This window comes from Oryzias latipes, chromosome 4, assembly GCF_002234675.1.
Source record: "Oryzias latipes chromosome 4, ASM223467v1".
Taxonomy (NCBI): Eukaryota; Metazoa; Chordata; class Actinopteri; order Beloniformes; family Adrianichthyidae; genus Oryzias; species Oryzias latipes.
In genome coordinates this window covers 20,914,103-20,940,288 of record NC_019862.2, presented here as the reverse complement: position 1 = coordinate 20,940,288, position 26,186 = coordinate 20,914,103, and the positions used below count along the sequence as shown (strand labels likewise).

The 26,186-nt window shown below is 38.6% G+C and overlaps 1 protein-coding gene across 1 annotated transcript in view; it reads right to left on the bottom strand.

Moving 5' to 3' along the window:
• gmds (GDP-mannose 4,6-dehydratase) overlaps positions 1-26,186 on the bottom strand; it is a 176,341-nt gene that overhangs the window by 109,334 nt on the left and 40,821 nt on the right. Inside the window, exons 5-6 of the mRNA XM_023954387.1 lie at positions 9,965-10,157; positions 8,740-8,844 (exon numbers count right to left, since the gene is read on the bottom strand). Of these exons, the coding sequence (XP_023810155.1) occupies positions 8,740-8,844; positions 9,965-10,157 (298 nt within the window). The remainder of the gene's footprint in view (positions 1-8,739; positions 8,845-9,964; positions 10,158-26,186) is intronic.

Below are 26,186 nucleotides of genomic sequence, written 5' to 3'. Positions count from 1 at the left end.
TTTGAGGAGATTTGAGCTGAAATGACTCTTGTTATTCAACAGATTCATGCAGGAAGGACATAGGTGAATTATGAAGTCTCAAACTGCGTGACGGAATGGACCTTTAACACCCAGACCTCAAAAGTCTGACTCATACACATTTATATTTCTCTCCGAGTGTATTTATGTTCATCTCCTGAAACCCAACCGCAGTGTGATTTGTTCAGGTCTGTCCTCTGTAACAATCATTTCAGAGATCTATCGTTTGGTCATAGAAAAGCAGAACTATTGCATTATTTATTAATTAAGTTAAAAAAAACATCTTTTAATATAAAATATGCCTCGACATAAATTTAAAATTGATATTTGTAGCAGCTACTCCCATACTGTTTTAATGAGCAATGCTCCAAAAATAGAACATTGGATATTCTACTTTTATCCGCAAAGCTGAACACAAAGAGTCGTTCCAAGAGTTTTCCAGATATTTCAGCTGTTTTTGTCATGAACCTGTCTGAACTGGCTGTATTTTGAACACAGAAAAACAAAAAAGGCAAAACAGTATTTTAATTGCCAATGTTGTCATAGGAACCCATTGGTTACCTCAACAAAAGGGGCTACACACCTGCTTTGGAATTCAACCAGAACTGCAAACCCCATAATCCTACTCTGTCGTTGAGAAATGGCCTTGGGGAGTGAATGGCTTTGTGGTAGAATTAAAGTGAAAAATGTAACCCTTAATTTCCATCTCCACTCCCTTTTAGGATTTAGGTTCAACTCTCCAGCTATGTCTACATCAGAATGAATGCATGCATGCATCTTCTTTATCTCCGCTGAGTTATGAACAAAATACCTGAGCAGCAGGAGCACTCAGAGCTTTTTCAGGAGAAATCTTTTTTGGGTTGTGTGTTGGCCAAATTCCACCCTGACCAAAGACCTGTCAGTGTCTGCCATCACCATTATTGCACAACTTGCATTCTTACTGATCTTGGAACTCAACATAGAGAGAATATTTGAGCTCCATCCAAGATAGGTCAAGTGCTCATCTCCGCCAACGTACTGTCTATTCACACCTGACAGATTGCTGCTCTTGTTTTGGGATGACAACTGACAGTGAGGGTGTGGAAGGAAAAAGAAATGTGATGCAAGGACGACCGAAAGTACAAGGTAAGTAAATTCTCTTTGCAAAAAAGGGAAAAACAATGGGGGTGGAGGTTAAAGATTGTGCAAAGTTGTGGATAAGTAAGAGAAGGAGATACTGACTTTTGTCAGACTGCTTTTAGTAAACCAGAGTTCGTTTTCCCCGATAATCCAGAACAAATCTTCAGTCTGAATACACCCAAGCGGACCCTAGTCCGGGACCGGGAACCGCTCTCGGACCCATCTTTGGAGGTGTTCTCTGTTTGTTTCCAATCGAACTGAGCTCCGGTTTGCTCTGAGATTCCTCAGTCTGAATATAATCCGTCCTCGGAGCGGAAGAACTAAACCAAAACGGCCACCGTAGCCGACGCAAACAGCAAAGGAATGAAGTGAATTAAGTTCATTGTGTCTGATAGTTTAAACTGTGTTCTTAATTTATTTTTCTCAGACACGGTTTGTTGTTGTCAAACGTACCTTACATGTTTCGGCGGAATACCTTTCGCCTTCGTCAGAGTCGTCATCAGGTGGTGATGATGTGACGTCTTTAAAAACAGATGATTGTGCTTGACCAATATTTATAATGGACATCTGAACATCCTACCACGCAAAAAATATCCGTAGTAAGAACCTTATTTGATCGTGCAGAACTGGTAACGGACGGGGAGGACAAAACGGAAGAGAAGAAACACATACAAAATCCACTGACCAGGTGTCAGTATCCTCAATGGGCCATAAAAAAGGGACAAAAACAGGTGGAGCAGAGGAAATACAAGGAAGCAGAGACGAAGGTATGGTTACATTGCCGTACATCATAGGAATAACAGAACGCATCCAAAGGGCCATGAAAAAACATCACATCAGCACCCCAGTTAAACCGTATAAAAAACTCAGGCAATTACTGGTTCACCCAAAAGACAAGATCGAACAAAATAGGAAACGCAATGTCATTTATGAAATACCATGTCACAACCGGAAATAAAACATACATCGGAGAAACAAGACGCACCTTCATCACAAAAAAAAACAGAACATCGAAAAGATTGCGAAAAAGAAACAAACAAAATACTAACAAGAGCCAGACGACAACAGGCAGTTCAAGAAAACATGCCTGCCTGATGTTTTGACACACCCTCGTAGCTCCTGGCCAATGACTGACGAGATCTTTAGTCACATGGTTTTGTTCATAAGCTTTGGTCCCTAACAGAATAGGCGGCTTGATGCCAGTCTCAATAAAGACCAAACGTAAGTTTCGGGACTCGATCCAGAACAAATTAAGCGGACTTGATCCGAAACAAAGAATTTTCCCAGTCTGAATACACCCCAAAAAAAGTCAAAGCACCACTTCTATGTTCCAGAACTGAGTGTGTATCCCTCATTTAAAAAACAAAGTTGTAATTGTGCTTGGCAACAACCCAGTTTAACAGAGTTAACACGAAGCAGAAAAACACCTTTAGGTTTGGCTGTCAGGGCTTGACATAGTCTGAGAAACGTGACACACCACCTTCGAATTGTGCAAATATACCACTTTAGGTAAGTACTCAATCATCGCAGCACTTGGTTACCTGGGAGATGCAGACCAACAAACACTGATTTTAAAGGTTGCAGTTGAGATACAACTCAACATCAATGAGCATGTGACATGTCTGAAGAACAAGCAGACTGAGGAATGGGGCTTTGTGAGACAAAAGCATGTCTGAAGACAGAAGAGTCTGTAATCATCTGCGCTTTGAGGCTTCAAATTCTCCTCACCTTGCCATGGTACAGCTGATGTTTATGCTGAGCTTACTAAACTCTTTCTCATCAACACCAACAAAAGCAAAATAGTTCAAAACAGAAAGCCCCTTGTTTGCATTTAATTCAAACTTAAGGAATAACAACCAAGTGTTTCGGCAACGATTGACTGTGTCATTTCCATTTGAAAATTCCTTTGACACTACCCTTTCCAACAACAGAGGACATATTCTCTTTAAGTGTGTATTCAGACTGGAAAAGCCGTTTAGTCAGGACCCAGTCCGCTTAATTTGTTCCGGATCAAGTCCTGAACCTTGCGTTTGGCCTGCGTTGAGACTGCCGTCAAGCGGTCGTTCCTGATTCGAACCAAAGTTTGTAAAAAAAAAAAAAACATCGCCAAACAAGCACGTTACCTGCAGAAAAACGGAAAAATACAAAGCACCTGGACATCTAATTGTAACTAATTGTGTTCATCAAGCTGAACGGGAGCCCCGAGGAAGCAATGGTGGTTTTGATCAGGGACATCAAGGATCTCAACAAATACTAGTTTTCATCTGATATTTCTGCACCTTCTGGAAAATAACGTAACACACTGACACAGCACTATTCTGGAGAATCAATACCTACACGACCTTATCCGTCAACAGCAAGAACACAAAGCAGGATTTCTGATCCTGACCAATTAAGGATGGAATCATGGGAAAATACCGATCACAATTTACAGGACATGGAATATGACATTGACCCAATCAACCATTTCTTCTCTGCCATCTCAGGTAACTGCAGCAACAACACTGACGAGCAATTCAATTTGAACATTATATCTAAAAAAAAGTTTTCACTTGTTCATTTCAATACATCCAAGTGGACCCTGATCCCGGACCAGGGTCCACTTGGTTGTATTCAGACTGAATATTTGTTCTGGATTATCAGGGGGAACCAACTCTGGTTCACTTTAAGCATATAAAATGTGTCCAGTATGAATACACCCTAAGATCTATCATGCGACCTGACCTTATAGGCCCATTTTCAACAAAATCAGAGTGATGAAGCCAAGGCATGCAGAGTCAGAGCCCCAGTGTGCTTCTTACCGGGCAGCATTGACTTTGGCACTTCCACTCCAGCATCACCACTGCTAGCTCCTGACATAGCAGTATATTATTCTGTACTGCAAAGCGGGAACCCCAGGGCTCTCAGAGTAGAGAGATGGATGGGACTTCCCCAAATAAACCAGAGGATAAGGCCACAACTGGAGCTGGTCAGCAGCATCAACAGTGCACTCGCACAAAAAACATACATCAGTGCTGATTTACTGCATCCCCAGACCAACAGACTGTTAATAACTTTAAATTAAACAAGGCTTTTGTCCCTCAATTTCAAAATTGGATTTCTGAAGAGTTCAGGTGTGCTGTGTTTGTTGGATATTAGAAGATAATAAACACAAGAACTAGTTATTTGCACAGTTTACCCCTTGATCATTCTTTCTGACAGACTGGAGTACTGCGCTGTCTCATATGCCAAGGGCAATGTGGAGTCAATTTAGCACTGCTGCAAACGCTAATCCCTCTCATCAGTGTCACTGTGAGACTGTGTTTGTTATGGCTAACAGCTAGGCTAACCAGAAAGGAGTTAGGAGAGGTGTGAACCAAACAGCAGATAGGTGCTTCTGTTTGCTTTGCTTCACACTGGATTTAGCTGGGTTATTTTTTTCTTTACTGCTTCATGAGTCTATGTTTGTGTTGCAGAACAATGGGAATCAGTTATTTGTTGTTTGAGAACTCGAATATTTATAAAAATGGTAACAAAAACCAAAACGGCATTCCTGCTGGGATTAAGTCGTCCTGAGCACTGTAAGAGGCAGAACTCCCTTTTCAGCTGTTCCCAGCAGCCATTTCTTTTGTACATAACCACATAATTGGCTAAAGCTAAGTCACTTTGGCAGATGACACTAAAGCCTTGCTAAGGCTCTAAATCTCTAGTTGTTCTAGTTCATGCGGGTCCACACTATCACATCTAATAAAATATTTTCTCAAGTTTGGGAAAGTTATTATCAAAGCTAGTAAAGCTGATATCATAGATCTATTTATAAATGTTTTCACATTTTAAAAGGAAGATTGAGATACAACCAAGAGAGTCCTCACACCCTTTAAAATCGTGCCACATTTGTAAAAAACAAAACAAGCATTTACAAACTAGAGCTTCTGTTTGGGTGGAAATACCAAATATGCCAGGCCAGTCTGGCACATTCACCTGGTTCTGCTAGTTATCAGGCTTGTACTGCGGCATGGGGTGGCCCCTCATCTTCAACTAGCATTTGTCAAAGGTTTGCTAACATGGCTGTGTTAGTCACTCTGGAACCAACTACACACCTAAGCTGATTCCACAGCTTTTCACTGGGGCAGGGGTAAGGACTGCTAGCAGGCCACTCCATCATCTCCACTCCCAAATGCTAGAGGTAGTCCTTGGTAAACCCCACTCTACGATAATATTTTTTGGTAATCCGCAGGGATAAGAGATTGTGAAGATATGGAATTCTATTAATTGCAGAATATCATTAAAATAATCTCACTGCATTGAGATTTCCTCCAATGATGACAAACCTCTTCCTTCTACTGAGCAATAATCTACCCCACATGATCACACTACCTCCTCTAAATGATGTGACTATAATGGGGAAAATCGAGTGAGGAAACTTTTTTTTACTGTAATTAAACTAATACAGATGATTGGCAAAACATTTAAAGAAGGGTAAAAGAAGAAAGTCCAGATGCCACAATTTAACTTCAATCAATGTCACCCTAATCTTCATTGACATGCTTTTTACAGAAAATATTTTGCAAAGATCAGCAATACAGCAAAAAATAGTTTACCGCAAAGACATTTCTTTAGTCTGTGTGCCAAGTTACCCTACACTTCGTGATTTAAAGTAAAGGCTTAAACTCAAAGAAAAAACATGCAGGAGAACATTTTCCCTTCAAATTCCTTAATGTGACTATCTAAAAGCACACCCAACTGCCAACCCCCCCAGTTTAGCTGCAGTAGGGTCATGGCAGGCCCTGGGGGCCTGGGTAAACACTGGACAACCCAGCCAACACAAGCACCACGTAGGGTTGTGCAAGGCCGCCATGGGACATCTGGCAACATCACAATAGCGATCCAGTTTTATGAGCAACAAGAACTGAAACTCTGACCATCAGAGTGATGGGAAGCAAACCCAATGGTTAGCAAGAGAGATGTGCTGACTGTAAGAAATGAAGAGAATCAGAAGGAATGAAACAAGAAACAAGAGGGGAGAAGAAAAATACACAAGTGTCTGCAGCAAGAATTTCATGTATGAAGGAGGACATGGAAGGTTGACCTGCACTAAAAAATATGGTTGATATAACATCAGGCTGACTTTGCCCTTAAAAAGTAATTTCTCCTAAAAAGTTATAAAGACCACTTGTCAATCAACTAAAAGCCTTGAAAAGGTCCTGAAAATGTAAAAAAAAAAAAAAAGTAGTGAAAATATGGCTAAGCCAATACATCTCCAGAATACAATACAATAATGAAACTATGAACTCATGTTTGATCATTTCGACATGAACATGTATTTGATCTATCACTTCCCTCGGGATTCAAGCCATATTTTCTTCTTATTTGTCCCCAAAAAGTTGTCCCAGTTACACTTGAACAGCAAATTCTCCAATAAAAAACTTAAGACGTAAGAGCACCATCTTTGGTGAACTAGCAGTAACCTACACTGGTTCCCACATCTATCTATCTATCGGTGGTAACCAATTAGGGTTTACTGGCTGACCCCTGACCTTGGCTGGGGTCGTGGCCAGGGTCTTCATTAAGGAATAAATCATAAACACCTGAGTGGCTGACCTGGGCACAATGCATGGGCTGCAGTCATGTGGTATTCATTTTGAGTCGCGGTGGCGTGTAAATCGGGTTAAACCAGTGCCGGCGACCCTAAGGGCTCAAAGCACATATTAAAAATCTGACCGCAACCCACTCACTACATGTCAGAATGCGTGTGAAAGTATGTGTCAAGTAGTTATAAGAGCTCCACCACTAAAGAAATGGGACTTAATATACAGTACATAGTAACGTTCCTCAGTACAATAATAACTTGTCATGTATTTTATTTGTTGATGTCATCACGCCTGTCACAGAAACTAATTAATACAAGTAGTTACATGCATAAGAAAGCTGCCTAAAACAGATTAAATTCTGAAAAAGGCACAGAATTCCAGAAGTCAAACTTTTTTTTTTTTTTTACTTCTGGCAGGATATAAGGAACTTAAAGTATTTAACACTCCAACCTAGTAATAAATAACTTATAAATAATAAATAATAGTAATAAATAAATCAATCCACTGTCCCCAAAATATCCTATTTGTTGAGTGGCACGCTGTTCTGTCAAGCTTGGAAGACATTTAGATGGAAGGATAAAAAATATAAAAAGAGAAAGAAAATACATTTTAAGAGTAAAACTTTTTTGTCATTCAAGATTACTGATCATTACACAGTATCTCACTCAGTCTACACATAAACCTCTGGTCAAAAGTATACTCACCCTTTTAATTTTTTTAAATTTTTTAAATGCCTATTGCACTATAAGACAAGGATGGTTGACCATACTTGTCAGCAGTTGCAAATAATAATTTGCTTTATATCAATAGCAAGACTATAAGATAATTTTTTACCCTTTACACATTTTATCAAGTTTTAACTACATTGCTATATGCTATTCAGGTACAAATGTAACACCATAAACAGAAAGAGGAGGGAAGGTAAACACTAGTGTTAAAACTCAAACAAAAGCTAAAGTAGTTTGATGCATATTTGCATCAAAAGGTGTCACGGAGTTAAGAGTGTGGACAGGTTTCTTTTATACAGATAACCAGTTCAAACAGATGCCAGTAATGTAGGTAATGAGTGGAAGATGGCAGAACTTCTGGAACAAGAAGTACCGGTAACAGGTCTGTGAGGGACAGAATTATGGATTTTTTTGTAGGAGCTAAATACTTATTTTCAACGCCATTTTACAAATAAACTTTTAGGAATAATGTAATTTTATGAATTTGTTTTCCCAATCTGTCTCTCACCATTTAAGTGTACCTATGATGAATATTACAGACCTCTCCTCTTTTTAGGTGGGACAATTTGCAGGATCAGTGACAAAAAACTTGTTTTGCCCTGCTGTTTGTGCAGTGGTCCATCGTTTATTACAAGAGTTCTGTTCTAAAAATAACCCACAGCAGACGAAATCAGTGAGTTACTTTTCTTTTTTTTTACAATTATTATAAGGCTGTAAAACCCAGCACTACACACTTAATTCATTTTTCTCAGACATTAACATTTTCCCACTTTCCTCACTTGTTTAAACTCTAAGTTCAAACCTTCGTGGAAAAGTAAGTCAGGCGTTAGAATATAAAACCAAAGATCATCTTTGCAAGCACAATGCCTTCTGTACTGTAATGACCACGAAGGGACATTGATTGACAATGGTGTAGAGCCAATCAGCACAGTGTGCTGTATAAATAAAAATAAAAATAATTTTACCAAATTGCACCAAAAAAATCTGCGAGACTGTAAAAGGTGAACCGCAGTATAATAAATGACCAATGTAATAGAATTCAATGTTCCAGGGGATTTAAAGTGGCCTCTGGATTTCATTTAAATTGTCTTTCAACAGGAATCCTTCTTAAGACCAACATTCATAAAAACGTTTGTAAAAGCCTTACACATATCCAGCATTACAAAGAGATGCATCATATCAGCTTAAAAAATGTTCAGTTATTTCACCAGAATGTTACAGAACACATTTTTTAATGATTATTATTACTGAACACCAAACTGAATTTCATGATTTCCTGAGGTTATGTCAGGGTTCACACTCACCTCTCCGCGGGCTCTCATGGTTAAAGAGGATCCCGTTGACAGCAAACATGTTGTAAGCTTCTCGGAAGTTCACCACAATCCAGTAGGCATAAAGCTTAGCAGCTCCTGAGAAAAGAAGAACAGAAGACGTGCTTTACACCTAAAACCACCTTTATACAACTTTCTCTTTGCAGCCCAACTTCACAACCTCAGGAAGGTTTAGACACAAAGTCAATGCCGCAGATCGTTAAAAGTATTTCAATCAAGTTCATAAAAAAGGCTAATGTTTTATATTACTTATTAATAATAATAATAATAATAAAGGCATTTTGAGTTACTTTAAATGGATCTGATGATCTGCATACTGAAACAAAACTTAGTAAAGTTAATTTCAGCTCCATTGTTGCAGCTTGGAAAACAAAGTCATAGTAAAAAGGATTGAATTTACAGTTTTAATCTGAGGAGGGAGAAGAAAACAGTCCACAAAGAAGAGAAAGATTAAGGCTTCTAACTATGCTGCATGCCAGGGTTGAGCACAGCTTCTCTGCAGATCATCTTTCCCTGTCAGGAGCATAAACCACAGACTCCTGCTGATTGACCAAAAGCAGGCCTGGGCAAAAAGTTCTCCTCTCTTTCCCTTTCACCATCCTCCTCCTCCATCTTTCTATGTAACGAGGGGAATACCAAAGCAAATGAAGGGAGGTGCTGTTGATTAAGCTGTAGGTCAAGATGTACATTGGAGGTGAAGGGAGGCTGCCATGGTGACCACCCCCCCCTTCACCCTCATAAGGCTAATTAATGGAGGAGCAGTCCTGTTCGAAACGCCCATGCAGCATCAGATTGAGTGCTGACAGATGAGGAAAGTGTCAGTGAGGAGAGCATTTAGACAAGAGAGAACATGAAACCTGAGCTTGGACACACGTGCACGGCCTGTCTGCGTGTGTGTGTGTGTGCATGCGCGCGTTGTGTCAAAAGTGAGTGCTGAGTGCCGTGGATATAAAGGTGTCTTTGTTAAAATGAGAGCCACTCCAGTTCTCAATCAGATGTTTGGCCTCAGGGTGTGGAGAACGCACACACACACTGCACCTCCTTCACTTACTCACATGGACACGTAGACACACACATTCATGAAAGCAAAGGAGAAAGTGCTGTAGACGCATCAATGCAAGTCCCTGACAAATGCTGAAAAGTTGAAGTTAGGCGATCCTTGTTTTATCGCCTATGCATTTAGCACTCTTGGTATTACCATAAGGTGAGCGCGGGTAGAAGGGAGTGGTTTCTTTTTGGGGAATCTCCTGCACTTTGCCGTACAGCTCGCTTGTAGAGGCTTGGTAGAATTTGACGCTGTTGGTCAAACCACATGTCTTAATGGCATCCAGGAGGCGCAGTGTGCCCACACCGTCCACATTGGCGGTGTACTCTGCCAGATCAAAGGAGATCTGAGGGAGAAACGGACACAAAAAAAGGAGACACAATGTTGTCATTATAGGAGTTTAGAGCAAAATCTCTGAATATTGTTTAACTCTGGTAAAAATTTGAAGCTTAAGGAAAGAGAAGTGATGAAACTAACATGAAATGATGAGCAAAATACCTTTGTCTTAAGTAAGAATTGAACTGAATATAAAATTAAGTACATTTTATTGTGTGGAAAAGTCAAAAAAAAAAATCACAGTTTCACTCAATAAATGTAGTCATACATGTTCAAAGTCTTCAGTATTCATGTATCACTTTGTGTGAATTTGGCACCAAAATTACAAGAGGAAATTACATGCCAAATAACTAAACAGCGTTAAATCAGAAATTTTTAATTGTTTCTGTTATTGATTACCATCTTTCTTTTTTCTTTTCTGCTTGTTAAAACTTGTCAACACATTTTTTTTTAAAGATTTTAATATAAGCCTAATTCCATCTGAAGATAGATGCATTTTAAACAGTAAACAAACTACTACTGGATTTTTATTCAAGAAAATGACTCAAGGACATTTTTTTCTTTTCAAATGAAATACAGTTTAGAATATTTCCTCTTCCCTAGAAAAAAGCGCATTTCTCTTTGTCTCCCTGTCCAACTCCTCGTCATTTTGACTTGCATTTTTTTTAGGTAGCTAATTTTAACTTTCTCAGTATGCTGTCCAATGGTGTATTAAAAAATGTACTTGTCATATTGTCAAACTACTCACTTATACCCTTATACCTCATTGTGTATGTCTGCAGAGTCACAACAGTTTGCCTGTAAAATCATGTCAACCCTAAAAAGAGGGAAATCGTTGTTTTTTACCAGTTATAAAGTTTGACTCCTTGCCTGAAGGAAGCAGCAAAGACTATAAATAGGTTAACTTGATCCTTTTATGTCATTTTTAAATTCTTTCCATACTTCACACAATATACTCCAACTCCCAGAATCCCTATTTCTAGTATGAAAAAGAGAGGATGGGGACTAAAAAGGCTAGAGGGGAGAGGGGGATTGAGTTTAAATTAGAAATGGATGTGCGCATGCATGACCGTGTGTACCAGACACTGTGTACTTGTGCACGTGCCAAGTTGGCCCCAGGCTCCAAATCAGGCGTGACAGTTAAAAGCCTTGCTGGTTAGTGGTCACCACACCTGGAGCGAGCGGCATGGGCCACGTCTGAACTGAGGAAACACGCCGACCCTTTAGTGCTTTCACATCAGCCCTGCGCACACGGCCAGATAAAGACTCCTTATTTAAAGCTGGGACCTGAGAACACTGGGCCTCTATTCCACTCACAGTGAATCCACACTCAGGCGCACACAAAGCAAGCAGTTTTAATCAGTTTCAATTACACTTCGCAGCTCAGTGTAATTACCTGTGACGCTCTACTCACACCTTACTTTGCATTCTGGCATTTTCATTTATAGTTTTATGATTTAGAAGAGAAAGTGAGAGGGTCTTTGCACAAAGACACATGGTATCAGCCGCAATGTGGCCGAGTTCATTTATCCAAGAAGCAAAAAGAGGCACAATTTCAGTCTTTCAACATATGAATCAAACAGAAACCAAGACTAACCGTATGTCTTAGAAAGATCATGCTGTCACTGAGGCTTCATACTGCCATTTGTTTAGACTAGACTCTAATAAAGGCTAAGAAACTATTAGCCTTTAAAAGCACCACATGGACCTCCAGTCTGTGAGAAGGGAGTTTGGCTGCAACCAGTCTCCATTGCAGCTTGACCCTCGTCTCCATTTTTGTTTTGTAGTTCACCTGTTTTGTTGTGTGTTGCACTTTAGTGTTGTGTTGTAGAATTTTGTGGTTTTGTGCCCACTCTTTTGAGTCTTTTGGTTTGTAGTTATGTTAAGTGAAGCTGTAAAGGTGAACTGCCATTTTCTTTAGTTCATGTTTTCTCCTGTTTCTGTTTGGTCAGGGAAGTTAGTGTTTTGTCATTGATTCCCCTTTTCTTTCCTTTACTGGTAAGATTACATGTTTCAGTTAGGTGAAGTTTTTATTTGTTATTTTGGCCTTGGTTCACCCTGAAGCCTTTTTGCTTCACTTTAATTATTGTTGGTTGTTGTTTATTTATTTCTAAATAAATGTGTTATATTTTTATGGAGATATTTGTTTGGTGTGTTTGTTCATTTAAATTCGGTAGCCAAAACAATTTACTTTTATGTTATGCCCCCTATGTACCCCTAGACTCAGAAAGGGGCGTAACAGTGAGGACCATCCATTCAGCCTGCATTCTTTGAACCCTTGTAAAATGTTAAATGCAAAATAAATATTTCATGAAAATTTTATTGCAGTAGGATATTTTTTCATTTCTTCACATTAAAACAGAAATTACAGAATGTAGCAAAATTGTAGAGAATTTCTGATTTAAAGACCAGAAATAAAATAAAGAAATGGTCTGTCCGGAAAAACCTTTTGGTAATAATAAAATAAAAGTAAATCTGGGCTCATATGAAATATGTTAAATATTATTCACTACTTTAAGCTCACTGTAAACATTTAATTTAAATCATGTAAACAGGAAAAACAGTCTTTTTTATTCATAAGTACAGATCACTTTGCTTTAGATCACAAAAACTGTTCTTCTTGATTGACCTTTAAGGCTATGAAAGTCAAGTAACCACCAGGTTGTTGCCACAGGTTTACAGCGGCTCGTAACGTAATTTAGCTTATCACAATCAAGAAAATGTACCCACAGTTCTTAGAAAGTGCTGGGAGCCTGGTAGAAATTTGAACATGGGCTAATTCGCCGGCCTTTGGACATTCTTTATTTAGACCAGTCTTTTTGTAAAAATCCTGAAACTGGTCACAAGTTTTTTTTTATTTGCATTCACTAGATAGCTTTCAAAAGTTACCTTAAAATCAACAAACAAATTAGTAAGCATTAAACTAAATATTTGCACTTTCTAAAATGTTACCTTAAATTACCAACTAATATGTGCTGTAATATTTTAAAAAAATATAAAAAGTTTAAGATTAAGTGTGTTTGTTTTTGCAGCTAACCCGTACTATCTAATTAGTGGAGAACATCCCATGTACATTTAGGTCTTATGTGGAAAAGACACTCAAAGCAACCATGAAAGCGGATTTCTGTGTATTTGAGGCTATTCTTCTTGATTTGCCTTAGAGGTGTTTCACACTCTCTCTCACACACCAACGAACACACACTCAGCTGGTATCAAAACCAGCTGGGAGGGGCAGGGTCCACCATTGCTTGACAACTTAAATCAAACAAATTGCCTTAATGCCTCCATTCTCTGTCATTATGTAAGTCTCAGCCTGAGAGCTGCCGCTTTCAGGACCAGACGTTTGTGTACATGGTTCACTCTGTGTGTGTGTGTGTGCGTGTGTGTGTGTATTTGATTGTGTCTGAGGGGGGTGGGGATGGGGTGGCTGCTGGGCCCCTCGGACGACCTGGCAGTTATAGTTCTGTTCTGGGAAGTAAGCCAGACTCTGTCAGCATGGGGGTCCACTGCCAAGCAAATATCCTGACCCAAAGACAGCCACGGGCTTAAAAAGGTTCTAAATGTACATGATATACGCGCTGCATTTGGTGCTCACATTTCTTTTTCTGCACAGGCGGCGCGCTGCCTAAATGCATGCTTAAAAGTGCGGTATGTGACTTTAAACATGACCGTGTTTGCATGTGTGAGCTCACTTACACCAGGGTTCATGTCTGGCGTGACATTTGTATAAATACGAGCTACATTTATTCAACCATGGCCTTTGCAGGCAGGCGTGCACTTCTACTCAGGATAAAAAGTAAGCCTTCAGATGGATATACACAGGTGTGGAGGAGAAGTGAAGATCTGTTCCATGTTTAAATAACTAAGTTCAAGTTTATTACTCACCAATACAGAAAGTAACTTCTTACAAATATTTGATTTTGTCCATTTAAAACACAAATGAGGATAATATGTTCCTGTGCAAATAAATTACAAAGGGAACAACTGGCCAGATATCAATAAAAGTACTTCTCCTGAGAAATTATACAAGTACCTTCTGTTAAATACATGATACATAAATGATAATCATCAGCACTGTATAAAATATGGATCTCACGTATCATTGTTGCACAATGAAACAACAAGAACATGTTAACTTAAAATGTGGATTTAAAAAAGTCAAACTCTGAAGATCTTTTGATCTATTGTAAAAAAGTTTCCAGTGGTGTTTTAATCACGATTAAACAGTTTTTTTGGCCAAAATCAAATAACCTGTGTCGTCTTTAAGACAGTTTCTGCAGAGCAGCAGGAGTTCATTCGCCACTGAGTTGTGGGCGAGACTGTCGGAACGGAACTAACCTGCTGCTGATATCTTCTTGAGCCTTTGTTTACACTCTCTCCTGCTAGCTTACAGCTCCTCATGAGCCAACATTAGCGGTGCAACAAAAACGGCGAGCTATCCAGCTGTACAATTCTTAACCAGGCGTCAGCTCAGATGAGGAAAATTAGGATGTTAATGGATCTATTTGTCTGCAAGTGGATGCATCAGAATGGAGCGCAGCAGGCAGACTTTGGCCCCCCCATTCAGTTTCTACGTCACAACTGAACACTTTTTCAAACCGTGGTTTTATCTGCTCCTAAACCATCATGATATTAATAAACAAATACCCAAATATGCAGGTTTAATCTTAACTTGTTTTATATTTATCCCCCATCCAGAGAAAAATGCAACAAGAATGTTAAAAATACCAAAAATGCGATTTCAATTAGAGTGGGAATTTAAAGACTTGGAACTGCTTGGAAATTCAATTTATGAACCTGATAGATTTATATACGCATGTGGTAGCTTTTTATTGCTGTATTAGACAGTGGTGTACTACACAGGACAACATTTTTTTAGATATAAATAAAAGCAGATTTGTATCTGCAAGAAATGTAGGGATGCAATTGTGCAAGAAAAAAAGAAAAGGTTTCTCCAACACCTTACAGGTGCATGACAGTATAACTGTTGCTAATAAAGTTGATTTGTGAATTTAAATGCAGTCAGGATTTTGGGTGAGTTAACAGAAATAACACCTTTACCTGCCTCTTTGCAGGACAACAGACAATGGCGCAGTCATGTGTGAACAGAGGAAAGACAAAACATGCAGAGATACCTCCAGGAGAGCAGTTAAGATATGCCTCGTGTGGGATCATTTTATTATAACAAAGACAACAATCAGCTTCAGGAACGCCCAATTTCCTTGAAAACATGAAGCTGTTTTGCAGCTGAACAGGTTTAAATGTGTGTACATCTCGACTTTGGGAAGATATCCCAGAACCCATAAAGGTGATGGACACCAACCATGAGCTTAAGTCATGAGTCATTTAATTCTGTCAACTTAGTTTGGGATTCTTTTAGGCATTCGGCTGCATATGTTCTTGTTCATTTCTGTTACGCTCACCAGCAGAATAATTGTTGCCATTATTTTTACTTAAACTGCTAAAACAGCAGAGGCCTACAGCATTCATGCACTTAAAATGTGGAAACAATTGTGCCTATGATAATGCGTAACAGGCATGAGCTGAAGGAACTGACACTAAACATCATCAAAGATGTGACAGATCAAAGTCTTTGCTAAGTCCAACCATAAGCTGTTTGTAGTTCAGATCAATGGGGAGCATAGCATGAAGTTCATTTTCCCTGTTTTCATCAACCTCCTGCTGCAGCTATCTGCTACTGAACATGAACCCCCCACCAACAGCTTCTCCATCATCACGAGCTGCTAAACTATGAGGAAAATCCGCGGGGAATCTCTCCACCTTTAGGTATGTCTTGCAGGACTCATCTTTTAAACATGTCTGTGCACAAATGCCTATCCACGTCTTTTACAAAACAACCGGTGCTGTTCTTTTTCCACCACTGCAAGCCAGTTAGCATTTCCCTGAAGCTCAAAACGCAACTAAACTTGGAGAAAGGAAAAAAAAAGATGATTCTACGTTCAAACAGTAAGCAGCAAGAGGGTGCGACAGAAGAGAATTTATGCCATTGCATCGTCTGGCTGGAATGCATCTTTGATCTCATGTCCCATTATGAGGGGTAACAGAAACAACAATAACAGGTAAGACAACAGGTATGAACACCTGACATGGGAACCTTCATCTGCAGAGTGCAGCAGCTTGCAAACGCTCAAAGCAATCAAATCAAATAAACTAACAAAAAATCATGTGTATAAAAAAATGTAAAAAGATTTAATTTAAGAAAACAGACGTTCTATGATTTCCTAAGTCAAAATCTTTACTTTAAGGTTTTAAATTTTGAATCAGGTTTACTTAAGAGATCCAGGTTTGAAGGTTTATGTCATAATTTTAACTGATCCAATTTGCTACGTATTCCACAGTTTCAATGCAGCCAGAAAACATGTAAATTATTGTGAATACAAACTTGTTGTCCCCAGTGTTTTTAAACAAATTAAAAAAGAAAAACATGGTCAAAAGAAGAAAAAAAGGAATTTAGGAAGTTATTACAACCAACTTTGTGTATTTTATTTTACACAAAATATGTATCACCATAGCAGTTTTTTTTTCAATATAGACATTTATTAGCCAGATAATTAGCAATATTGACTATTTAAACGGCAATGTGTCAAATATAGCTCCAAAACAACTAATCTGGCAAACTAAAGTTAAATTAGGTTTCCGTTTTGACAGTTTTTCACCTGTTTGTTTTGTACTTTGCTAATACAGCTGACCTGCAACTTTTAGTTGTAGCTACAGAGGCTACATGCCCTTTTTCTTTGATTTCTGTGACTGTTCTGTACCCACATCCAGCTTGTAGAGGTGGATGTGTTGATTTACGCCCAAGAACAAAATATTTTTTCCCCTATACCCACACCCGCTACTTCCCGTTTGGGGTCATAGGAAGAGGGAACCTATCCCCGTTGTTTTCAACAGAAAGGTGGGTGCATCCTACCGAGGTTGGCACGTTTAATGTTTCAGGCAATTTATTTTGCAACAGGCCATGATCTATTACCATTAGTCTTGTAAAGGGGATGAGAAAAACCAAGTTTGAAATCTGTGCTTACAAACCATATCACAAACGGTAACTTAATCTAGTTTAAACTCCTCTTTAGGATAAAAAGTTGCTGTAGTTGGTATTTTATTTCACATCAATAACCTTTTAGCACAAAATAATTCACCCTGATGTTTCAAACCAAATTTTTCCTCATTTGCTCAGGTGTTTCTTTCGTTGAGGCTGTCCTCTGCATGCTCAGTCGTAGCTCTAGCACAACCAGAGGATGTGATGCTTTGCCCTGATCAACTGCAAGAGATCTTAAAATATGGGATTTGTAAAATAAACCAACAAGTCTTGGGAACAAAGGGAAGTTCACAGTCAGGACTAATTTTTTCAAATCTGGGATCTGCACATGGCGGGACATGCATCCACACACTAATCCTCCTCCACTGAGGTTCACTCGTAATTACAATCACATCCCAATCTCAGCATTTTTGAGTCTAATTACGGGCGGCTTCTGCCCAGTCAGTGCAAGTGTTGCTGCCGCTATGGAGATGAACAAATACAAATACACAGACGAAAAGAATATGAAAGAGACAGACTGAAGATGTGGGAGGGTGAAGGGACAAGACAGGCAGACGGAGCTGAAGATCGACTGTCAAACTGGGGGATTTATGCAACACAGTCTGGAAATTCCCTTATTGCCTCTCGGCACTCCTCGAAATGTTGCCGCCTATACCTTGTTATTTTGTTTGTCGTTTTGACAGTGATATGAACAGGTGATAACCAGAAGCCCTAACATTTATTTCCAAGAAGACTGAAACCGAACAAAGGAAGTCTTCCAGATAAATGCAATCGGTTGATTTAGAGCAATCCGTTTTGTTTCAAATTTTAACAGATGTGCTCAGGAAAACACCCACTCAATGAAATTCATCACATTGTTGACAAGAAAGTGTCACACACCCAAGGTTTGATTAATAAATGCAAACTATTTGCATCTTTGACTTCTCTGTATCCTAAAAACGAGGAATGAAATGCTTCAATGTTCTTATTTTAATTTTTAAAAAACTGTATACCAAGAATAAATGTGAAGGAAACGTTAATAATTTTACACTAGTAGTTCAAATATTATCATGACAATCTATTTGATCTATTTGAAGAGCAGCACAGTGGCGTAGCGGTTAGCGCTCTTGCCTCACAGCAAGAAGGCCCCCAGTTCAGGTACCTGTTTCAGGTATCCCGCAGCTGGGGGGGTTTTCTCTGGGGACTCCGGCTTCCTCCCACCATCCAAAAACAGGCTTCATAGGTTAATTGGTTACTCTTAAGTAGTGTGAATGTGCATGAGTGTGTGATTTATGGCCCTTCGACAGACTGGCGACCTATCCAGGATGTCCCCTACCTTCGCCCACGAGTGGGCTATCCGGCAGAATCAGATAGGCTCCAGCAGCCAGGTGACCACGAACGGGACAAAACGGGAAGAATGGGACTGGGACTGGATTAATGGATTAATTTATTTGAACAAGGAAAGTCAAATTTGGAATTTTGCACCTTGATGAATGGTTGTTAAAAGCTCATTTCTCCTAAAACTGAAATAGTTTTAAAACAGGAATCCTATGCAAATACAGCAAATATAATGGATAATATTGTTTTATTGCTTTAATATGCAAATTAAAATGCTAAATTTCTATGAAACCTTCCACTATTTGTGTCCTAATTAGGGCGCTACATTAACGGTTACAGGCTGGCCCCGGAGCCCTCGACAGGTTTGGGCCTGAGCAACAGAAGTTGTCTGCAAATAAAAACTGTATCCCTAAATAAAGAGCTGAGTGCCAAGCCAGGAGGATACAGGTGTAATTTTTTTTAGTCCCATTATGGGATCGTATCCCAGAGAGTAATGTCCTAATTTTTCCCCAGTATCGGAGTGGTGTTATACTAAAATCACATAAATATTTGCCAATATATGACATAAATAGCAAAAGTTTTTTGTTTTGGATTTTTTTATTTTATTTAGAAAAGGGAGAATTTGTTAACATTTTGGGGAAACCCACATGCTTAACCATTCCATTTAAAAAACTGAAATATAAAGTGATCTCAAATAAATCTACCAGCAAACCGAGAATGATTTTAAGCAAACTGGACAGAAATCTGCTATAGAAGTATTTTTCCAAACCAAAGTGTATCAACTGTGAAGAGATAGTTAATAAATATGTTTTTACTTGTAAATCTTGAGTTCAAAAAAGGTGAATGTTTTCACAAGAAACTGCGTAATAATCCTTAGCCTTACCTACTCTTAACATTAAGCCAGAGAAAAAGGATCAGCACAAAGTAAAAGTTTGATTCTACATCTATTATTTATGACAACCTGCTATGAAAGTAATATTTTTCTGTAAATTCCATTGTTTATAAAAACCCAAAAGCTTTTCAGAGTTCAGCTTCATCACCAACAGCCCCATCCATTACATTCATACATTTTCTCAAAAGAAAGAAAAATCCTACAGCAAACTGCGACAAGAAGACCAGAATGTCACGTGCATTGCAATTGATCCACAAAAATCCGATTATTCCCAGTTATTTGATGTCTGTGTGCATCTAACCCGTTTCATTTCAAGCAAAGATATGCTTACTCTCATGCTTAGTTTTTAAAAATGGACAGCTAACTTTTAATTTCTCTACATTGGATTAGATAACACAGAATACAGTAGTAGCTTGTTGAAAACTTACTCACCCAAATGAGAACTTTTATTTATATGTTTCCATTATTGGTTAATCTGGCCTGCAGATATTTATCACATGGTGGTTTAGCATACAGGTAAACATGGCAATGGGGCAGACCACAGCAAGAGAAGCATGTGTGGAGACGCAATGAAAATGAGAGCAAATAAGATACACAAGGATGGACCTGTGATCTGTGAAATGTCAGAACAATATTAAGTCAAAATGCATTTTTTCAGTGTAAAAAATAATATGAAATGCTTTTCATTTGAGGCTCTCCTTTTAGTACATGACTAACATCTATTGAACAGAGCAAGTCACTACCCAAAGCTTTCAGTCCATGCATGCTTGTCCTCACACCTTTAATCTGCAGATCAGATCCAGATCACTTCAAAGTGATCTTTGAAAAGAGAGGTGATGAAGGACCTCACACATCTGAGACCCCCTGTTAGGACCAAACTGCTTCCCCTTGCTCCTCCAACTTTTTCACTTCCACCCCTACTGCAAAGCCCTGCTTCTGCATTTGGCTGTAATTAACACACAGGATTACTCCAGATACCAGAAGGTGGGGGTGTGAGTAAAGGAAGTACTTGACAAATTGCGACAATCTTTCTTCGAACCACGTCCCCCTCTTTCTCCTAATCCCACCCAATCCTCCCACAGCCATGATTCCCGTTTATGCAGGACATTGTTCTTTTTGAATCCCAATGATCCAGTCAGTGTTTGTCACTTAAACAGTACATCTATGAGAGCAGGAGAAGGTCCACTGTTCACTGATCTTTCATTTTTTAGTCCAACAGAGTTCTGATGGCTTTTAGAGCCACATGGCTCCAAACTCTCCACCTCCTCCTTTATCTTTGCCCTCCAACCCCATCTCACACTTCTGAGTAATCTCAGGTCCACTAAGGACCCCCTGGACAGAAGCACCTCGACAGCTGTGTGTGTCGCAAAGGAGACAAATGGGATCCAGGTTATTGTCCTGCAGTTGCAGGATCCCCTGTGGGTTATAAATACCTTCCTGTCTGTTCGATGCTGTCCTGACCAAAAGAGTTTTGTGTTTATAAACTGTGAACTGTCCGGTTAAATGATTAAGAAGACAAAAAAGAGGCACAAGCCCAATCCAGATCCAAGGACCGATGGAGCAAAACTGATTTTTGGTCGTAACTTAAGACCTTTGTCATAATTTTTTTACATAGTTGTATTCTTAACTGTAGAAGAGCCCATTGGATCCATTCAGCAACTATCAAGCATGTTTGTTTTACCTTCAAAATATCACTGTGTAGATAAAAAATGGCCTCAAATCACCCCAATACAAACCAATTGGTCTTTACATACATTTTTCTTGTTCATTTATTAAAAAGTCCTTTTAATCAGCTTTATGATCGTAAAATATTGGTCAGCTGTGAATTATAATAAAGAAAAGCTGTCATGAGGAGGCATCAACACTTACACCTTTGCAGTCTTCAGATGTTCCACTTTGTCTAAAAAGTGCTAAATTTCCCCTAAAGTCTTTTGCAGACCAAAGACTGCAAAAGACTGACTGGCTCAAGAACAAAAAGCCAACTCAAAGCAAGTTTCATGAAGATGCCTGAGCAAATATACACACAAAGGCATAAGGTACCACATTCTAAAAGATTCTATATTTGGAACAAATTCTTAGAACCTTTCATATAAAAGTTGCTGCCTACCGTTGAGCGTTTTTCTAACTCTGCCTGCACATGTATTGAGTTAATGAACTTGTACACACCATCTCCTCATGTAAGCATCCTTCTCTGAGATGCCATACTTTCATTAAAGGCAGCTGTTTATTTTACAAGCTCCGGCTTGGCCTACAGCCAGCTCTTGTACGACTGACATTATGAACCAAATGCAGCCTCCACACAAAGAAACTAAACACAGCACCACAAAAGCATTGCTGTGGTCTATTTGCCGAGACAAAATGGCACACCTGCTCTACAATATAAATGTTTACTATGACATTAGTTGCTTGAGTTTTGCAGACTAAGAACTAAGCTTTTGAGTAGAAATGCAAAGGGTTATGTACATTATAGTTAGCATTTTGAGAATTATGACTGCGTATGAGAAGTAAAAACAATTAATAAATAAAAAACAGCGCTTAACAGCTTTTTATAACTAGAGGTGTGAAGTTACAAAAAAGTGAACTCTGAAAAACGTGTGAAGATGTGAGGATCTTCATTTATTACCTGGTTCACAATAACCTCGTAAGATTTTTGAGATTGAATATGTAGAATAAAAACATTATTAGTATTTTAAAAACATTAAGGTAAATTAAAAAAATATATAAAGTAACTTAAAATACAGTTAGATGTCTGTTAAAGATATTTTTTAAAAATAGTCAAACAATATTATGCAACGCTGTAACATAGAAGTAATCGAATAAAGGACATTTGTCTTAATAACTCAAATATTTGTATTCTTCAATAAGAATCATGAATGATACTGTGACTGACAACAAGAACAATAAGTTTACTTTAGAATCCTGAGTTTTGTAAAATAATATCAGTTTTCTCCAAGCTCCCACTTTCCGTTGCCAATTATTTCCCAAACAATAAGATAACAAATGTTTCAGCTTCCCAAAAAATAAAAATAAAAAAAAACCTGAAGGCTGCAGAGTGGTCATATTATAAACAATGAATAAATGCAATAAGAGTTTTGACTTTTTTTTTCTTTGGGGTTTAGCTAGAGCAATGGTCTCCAACCTTTTCCCGGAAGTGGACCAGTTCAGACAATCAGACAATGTCAGACAATATTTTCACGGACCAGTTCAAACGGGGCCCAAGTTTTAAGCTTACGCTTTTTGAAAAACCCATTTTTCTAATTTAAATGCAACTGCAATACATGTGTTTAAAAAAATATGAAAACATTTTTATTAGTTTTTTTTTAAACAGATGACAAAGATACAATGAAACAAGAGAAGTTGTTTTTGATTAGAAAATAATTCAATAAAAGCAGCATTACAGGTTTTTTCACAGAACACCATTATAACATTAAGAACTTAAACAAGTCTCAAAAAATTATCAGAAAAAATGTCTCAAAAATTTTCATATTTTGTTTTTACATAAATACTGATTCATTGTGAATTTTTTTTAACACAGAGGAAGATTTTTGTGCTCATTCTTGCATAATTAAGCCTTGCTGTTGGAAAATGAATAAATGTCATTTTTACAAGTTTACACAAATCAGCAACTTTATTTGATTGAATCTTCATCCTTTGAAAAATGTTTGCGGCTTGTTTGGATTTAGACTTTGTGATGAAGATGAAGACGTCAAAGTGGATGCTGAAAATGAGCCGCTTACTTTAGCCGCATCCAACTTTTAAGGTGTATTGGATAAATGAAGTAAAGTAAAATGACACAACTGTCATAAAACTGATATTTTCTAAATATAATAATAAACATGAATCCAGCGTGTCTACATCTTAATTATCTGCGTATGTGAAACATTCAAAAGTCAGTCGCCATATATCAGGCAGAGCGAGCAGCTTCTGGTACGTGGGAACAACTGTATTAATAAATCTATATTTGGAGGAAGACTCTTTTGTTTTTGTCTGTAAATTACAGTTTAAATTTTATTCGAAGTCTTTGGTTTCCTCATTGACTCATCTCTCCCCAAGAAACTTTCCAAATACATTTTATTGTTTGATTTTTGTTAGCTTTTAAGCGTTGAGGTACTAATTTTGTGGTTCGAGCAGCTGCTTAAAGTCACTTAACGTGTCAAGACAGACAGCTGTGTTGAACAGAATCCAATAGTTTTCCAAAATAAAACTTTCTTTTAGTATCAAAAATAAACAAAACAGAAATAATTAAAATTAGCGTTAGCATTTTTGTTTCTGTCTGCGGCCCGGTACCAAGTGGCACTTGGTCAGGTACCGGTCCACGGCCCGGGGGCTGGGGACCACTGGGCTAGAGAACAGGTGTGATACACACTCTGCTTTAGAGTGTACACAAATAATGCAAGACTAATTTGCTGAACTTCCTTTAAACAGGACCTTTATTTTTTGTTTTGTGCAGACTGAAAAGAAAAGAGATTGGTTCATTTGTAGGAGCTCTGGCATCTTTCACAGTCAGAAGACGCTCTTGCTGTGTATATGCAGAAAATCTTATATTTTCCCTTTTTTTATTCATTATTGTCAGCGGTAATAAAACCCGGGTGCAAAATTTTGAATAAGGCTTTAGTTTCTGTGCAAATTCTGTCATATGAGTAAAAAAATCTGCATTTTTCTCACTTTTAGCCCATTTTCTGGCACTTAAAAACATCAGTCATCAATTTAAGACATTAAGAATTGCTGGGATGACAAGGGAAAAAGTCCTCAAATCCATTTCTAAAGCCTGAATACAGTCATTAAACCAGCCCTTGTGTGCTCTAGCTACATCTGGGGGCAAGATATGTTCACACAAGCTGGTAAAGTTTAAAGTCTAAAAAAGGCGTAATGAACCACACATTTGTTAGAATTTGCACCGTTTTTTCTGAAATTCAAAAATTGCTTAATATTGCATTTATGCAAGCAATAAAAGAGATGGTTCTACATTGCTAACCAGTATGTGTCCTTGTTAAAATAGCTGAATGACCCATTCATAAACTAACATTGCATGGGAAACTTTGAATAGGACTGAAATTAGATTTAAATGGGCGAGAAAGGCTTTAAAAAAGGTAAATTCCTCCCATTTCTAACCCAGCTTGTTGCTTCTTTCCAACCTCAGTATAATTTCTTCCAATAGACTGGCTTTTGTTGAGCCAATAAACAAAGTGTCTGTGACAGGAACGAGGATGCAGTGATGACACGGAAACCTGTGGAACTCTGCGCGTTGGCATTTTGCTAAAGCAAACCAAAGGGCTGGCTAAAGGATTCCAGTTACCCTTTCCTCGTTGCATGTTTGTGACGGCTGGTGTGTTATTCTCTCCATTTCTATGGAGATGTCGTCTCCTGACAAAGGTGGCGTGATGTGGGAGGGGCCAACCCTTTCCATCCTCCCTGAATACCATAACAGCTTTCATCTGAAGAGAATTAGAGACGTGAGCACTTTCTTATCACATCACCTTCCTTCATGTCTTTCACCATCTTCCCCATTTCCTGACAATTACACCAATTACACACCCCCAGTTTATGTCACTTCATAAATATTTCATAAAGAAAATGAGTCAAAGGTTAGGCAAAAAGGAGCACCGCCAAGCAGTCATCAGTCTTTTGTTAAATGGGTACACTTGTGTTGTGAAATAGCTGGCTCACACTCGTGAACATAACTCAGCACACAGCCTAATATTTCCACTCTGCTCTGAAAACACAAATATAGCACCAATAACCATTAATGCACACACACTCTCACAGACCAGCATTACAATCACAAGTGGCGCCACCACAGTATCTGAAGCTGTTCTGTGTTTCTTGTTTGTTCTTAGCAGGCTTGTGACTATTGCAGGCTAAAATTAACTAAGTGCTTATAAAAAGACCCATGGCTCGTAATCTACATTAATCCCAGTCATCAGTCTTGAGATGATGGCATGCTCTGTCTTACTTTTTAGGAAGAGATAACAGGCTGCAGAGTGGGAGTATGTGTTGAATAGTCTGGGCTGTGATAGGAATTTAATCTCTGTCATCCATCTCTATTTATGCGGCTCAAGACAGCCGATAGTTATGACACAGCTCTGACAGAACAACGGTAATGATTTAAAAGATCGCAATGTAGTCACAATATTGAAGTGGAGAAAGTAAAAAAGTCTTTTTTAGGAAAAAGCAATAAAAATATTTGAATGTTCAATGCTAAATATTGAATCAAGATTTGTTTATTTGTGTCTCGTTGTTGAATGAATAAAAATAAATGAAGTTGTGTTTCTACATTTTACATTGAAAAATTGGGTAACCTCTAAATTATTCTCTCTTTACTTAGAGAAAAACTAGAAAAAAAAAAAGGTTTTTAAATCCCTAAAATTCATGTATTACGTGCACAACAACCACTGTGTGTGGCTCTCAGTGTTCCATGACTGCGTTTGAAAGCCACAAGCATGTCATCGGCTGAAAGTCATGATTCACACGTTTTCTAACCCACGTGGACGCACAATGACGAGCGCACACACAACACACTTAAAGGTTAACTGAAGACAATTGGCAGAGTTCAAGTCCAATCCCGCTCCACCCGCCTCTCTCACCCGGGCGGGAACATCAGAGCAAGGGTCGGCATGCCGGGTCGGACTGAAGCGGAATGATCAGTCTTTGAAGGAGGCATGTGGCAGGGAAGGGTTGTTGGGGAAAGGGAAGTGCTCTGCTTAAAGTTTTAGGTGTCAATGGAAAGGCTTTCTCTGCTATGCATGACAGCGGAGTGCCTTTCCTTTTGCTTT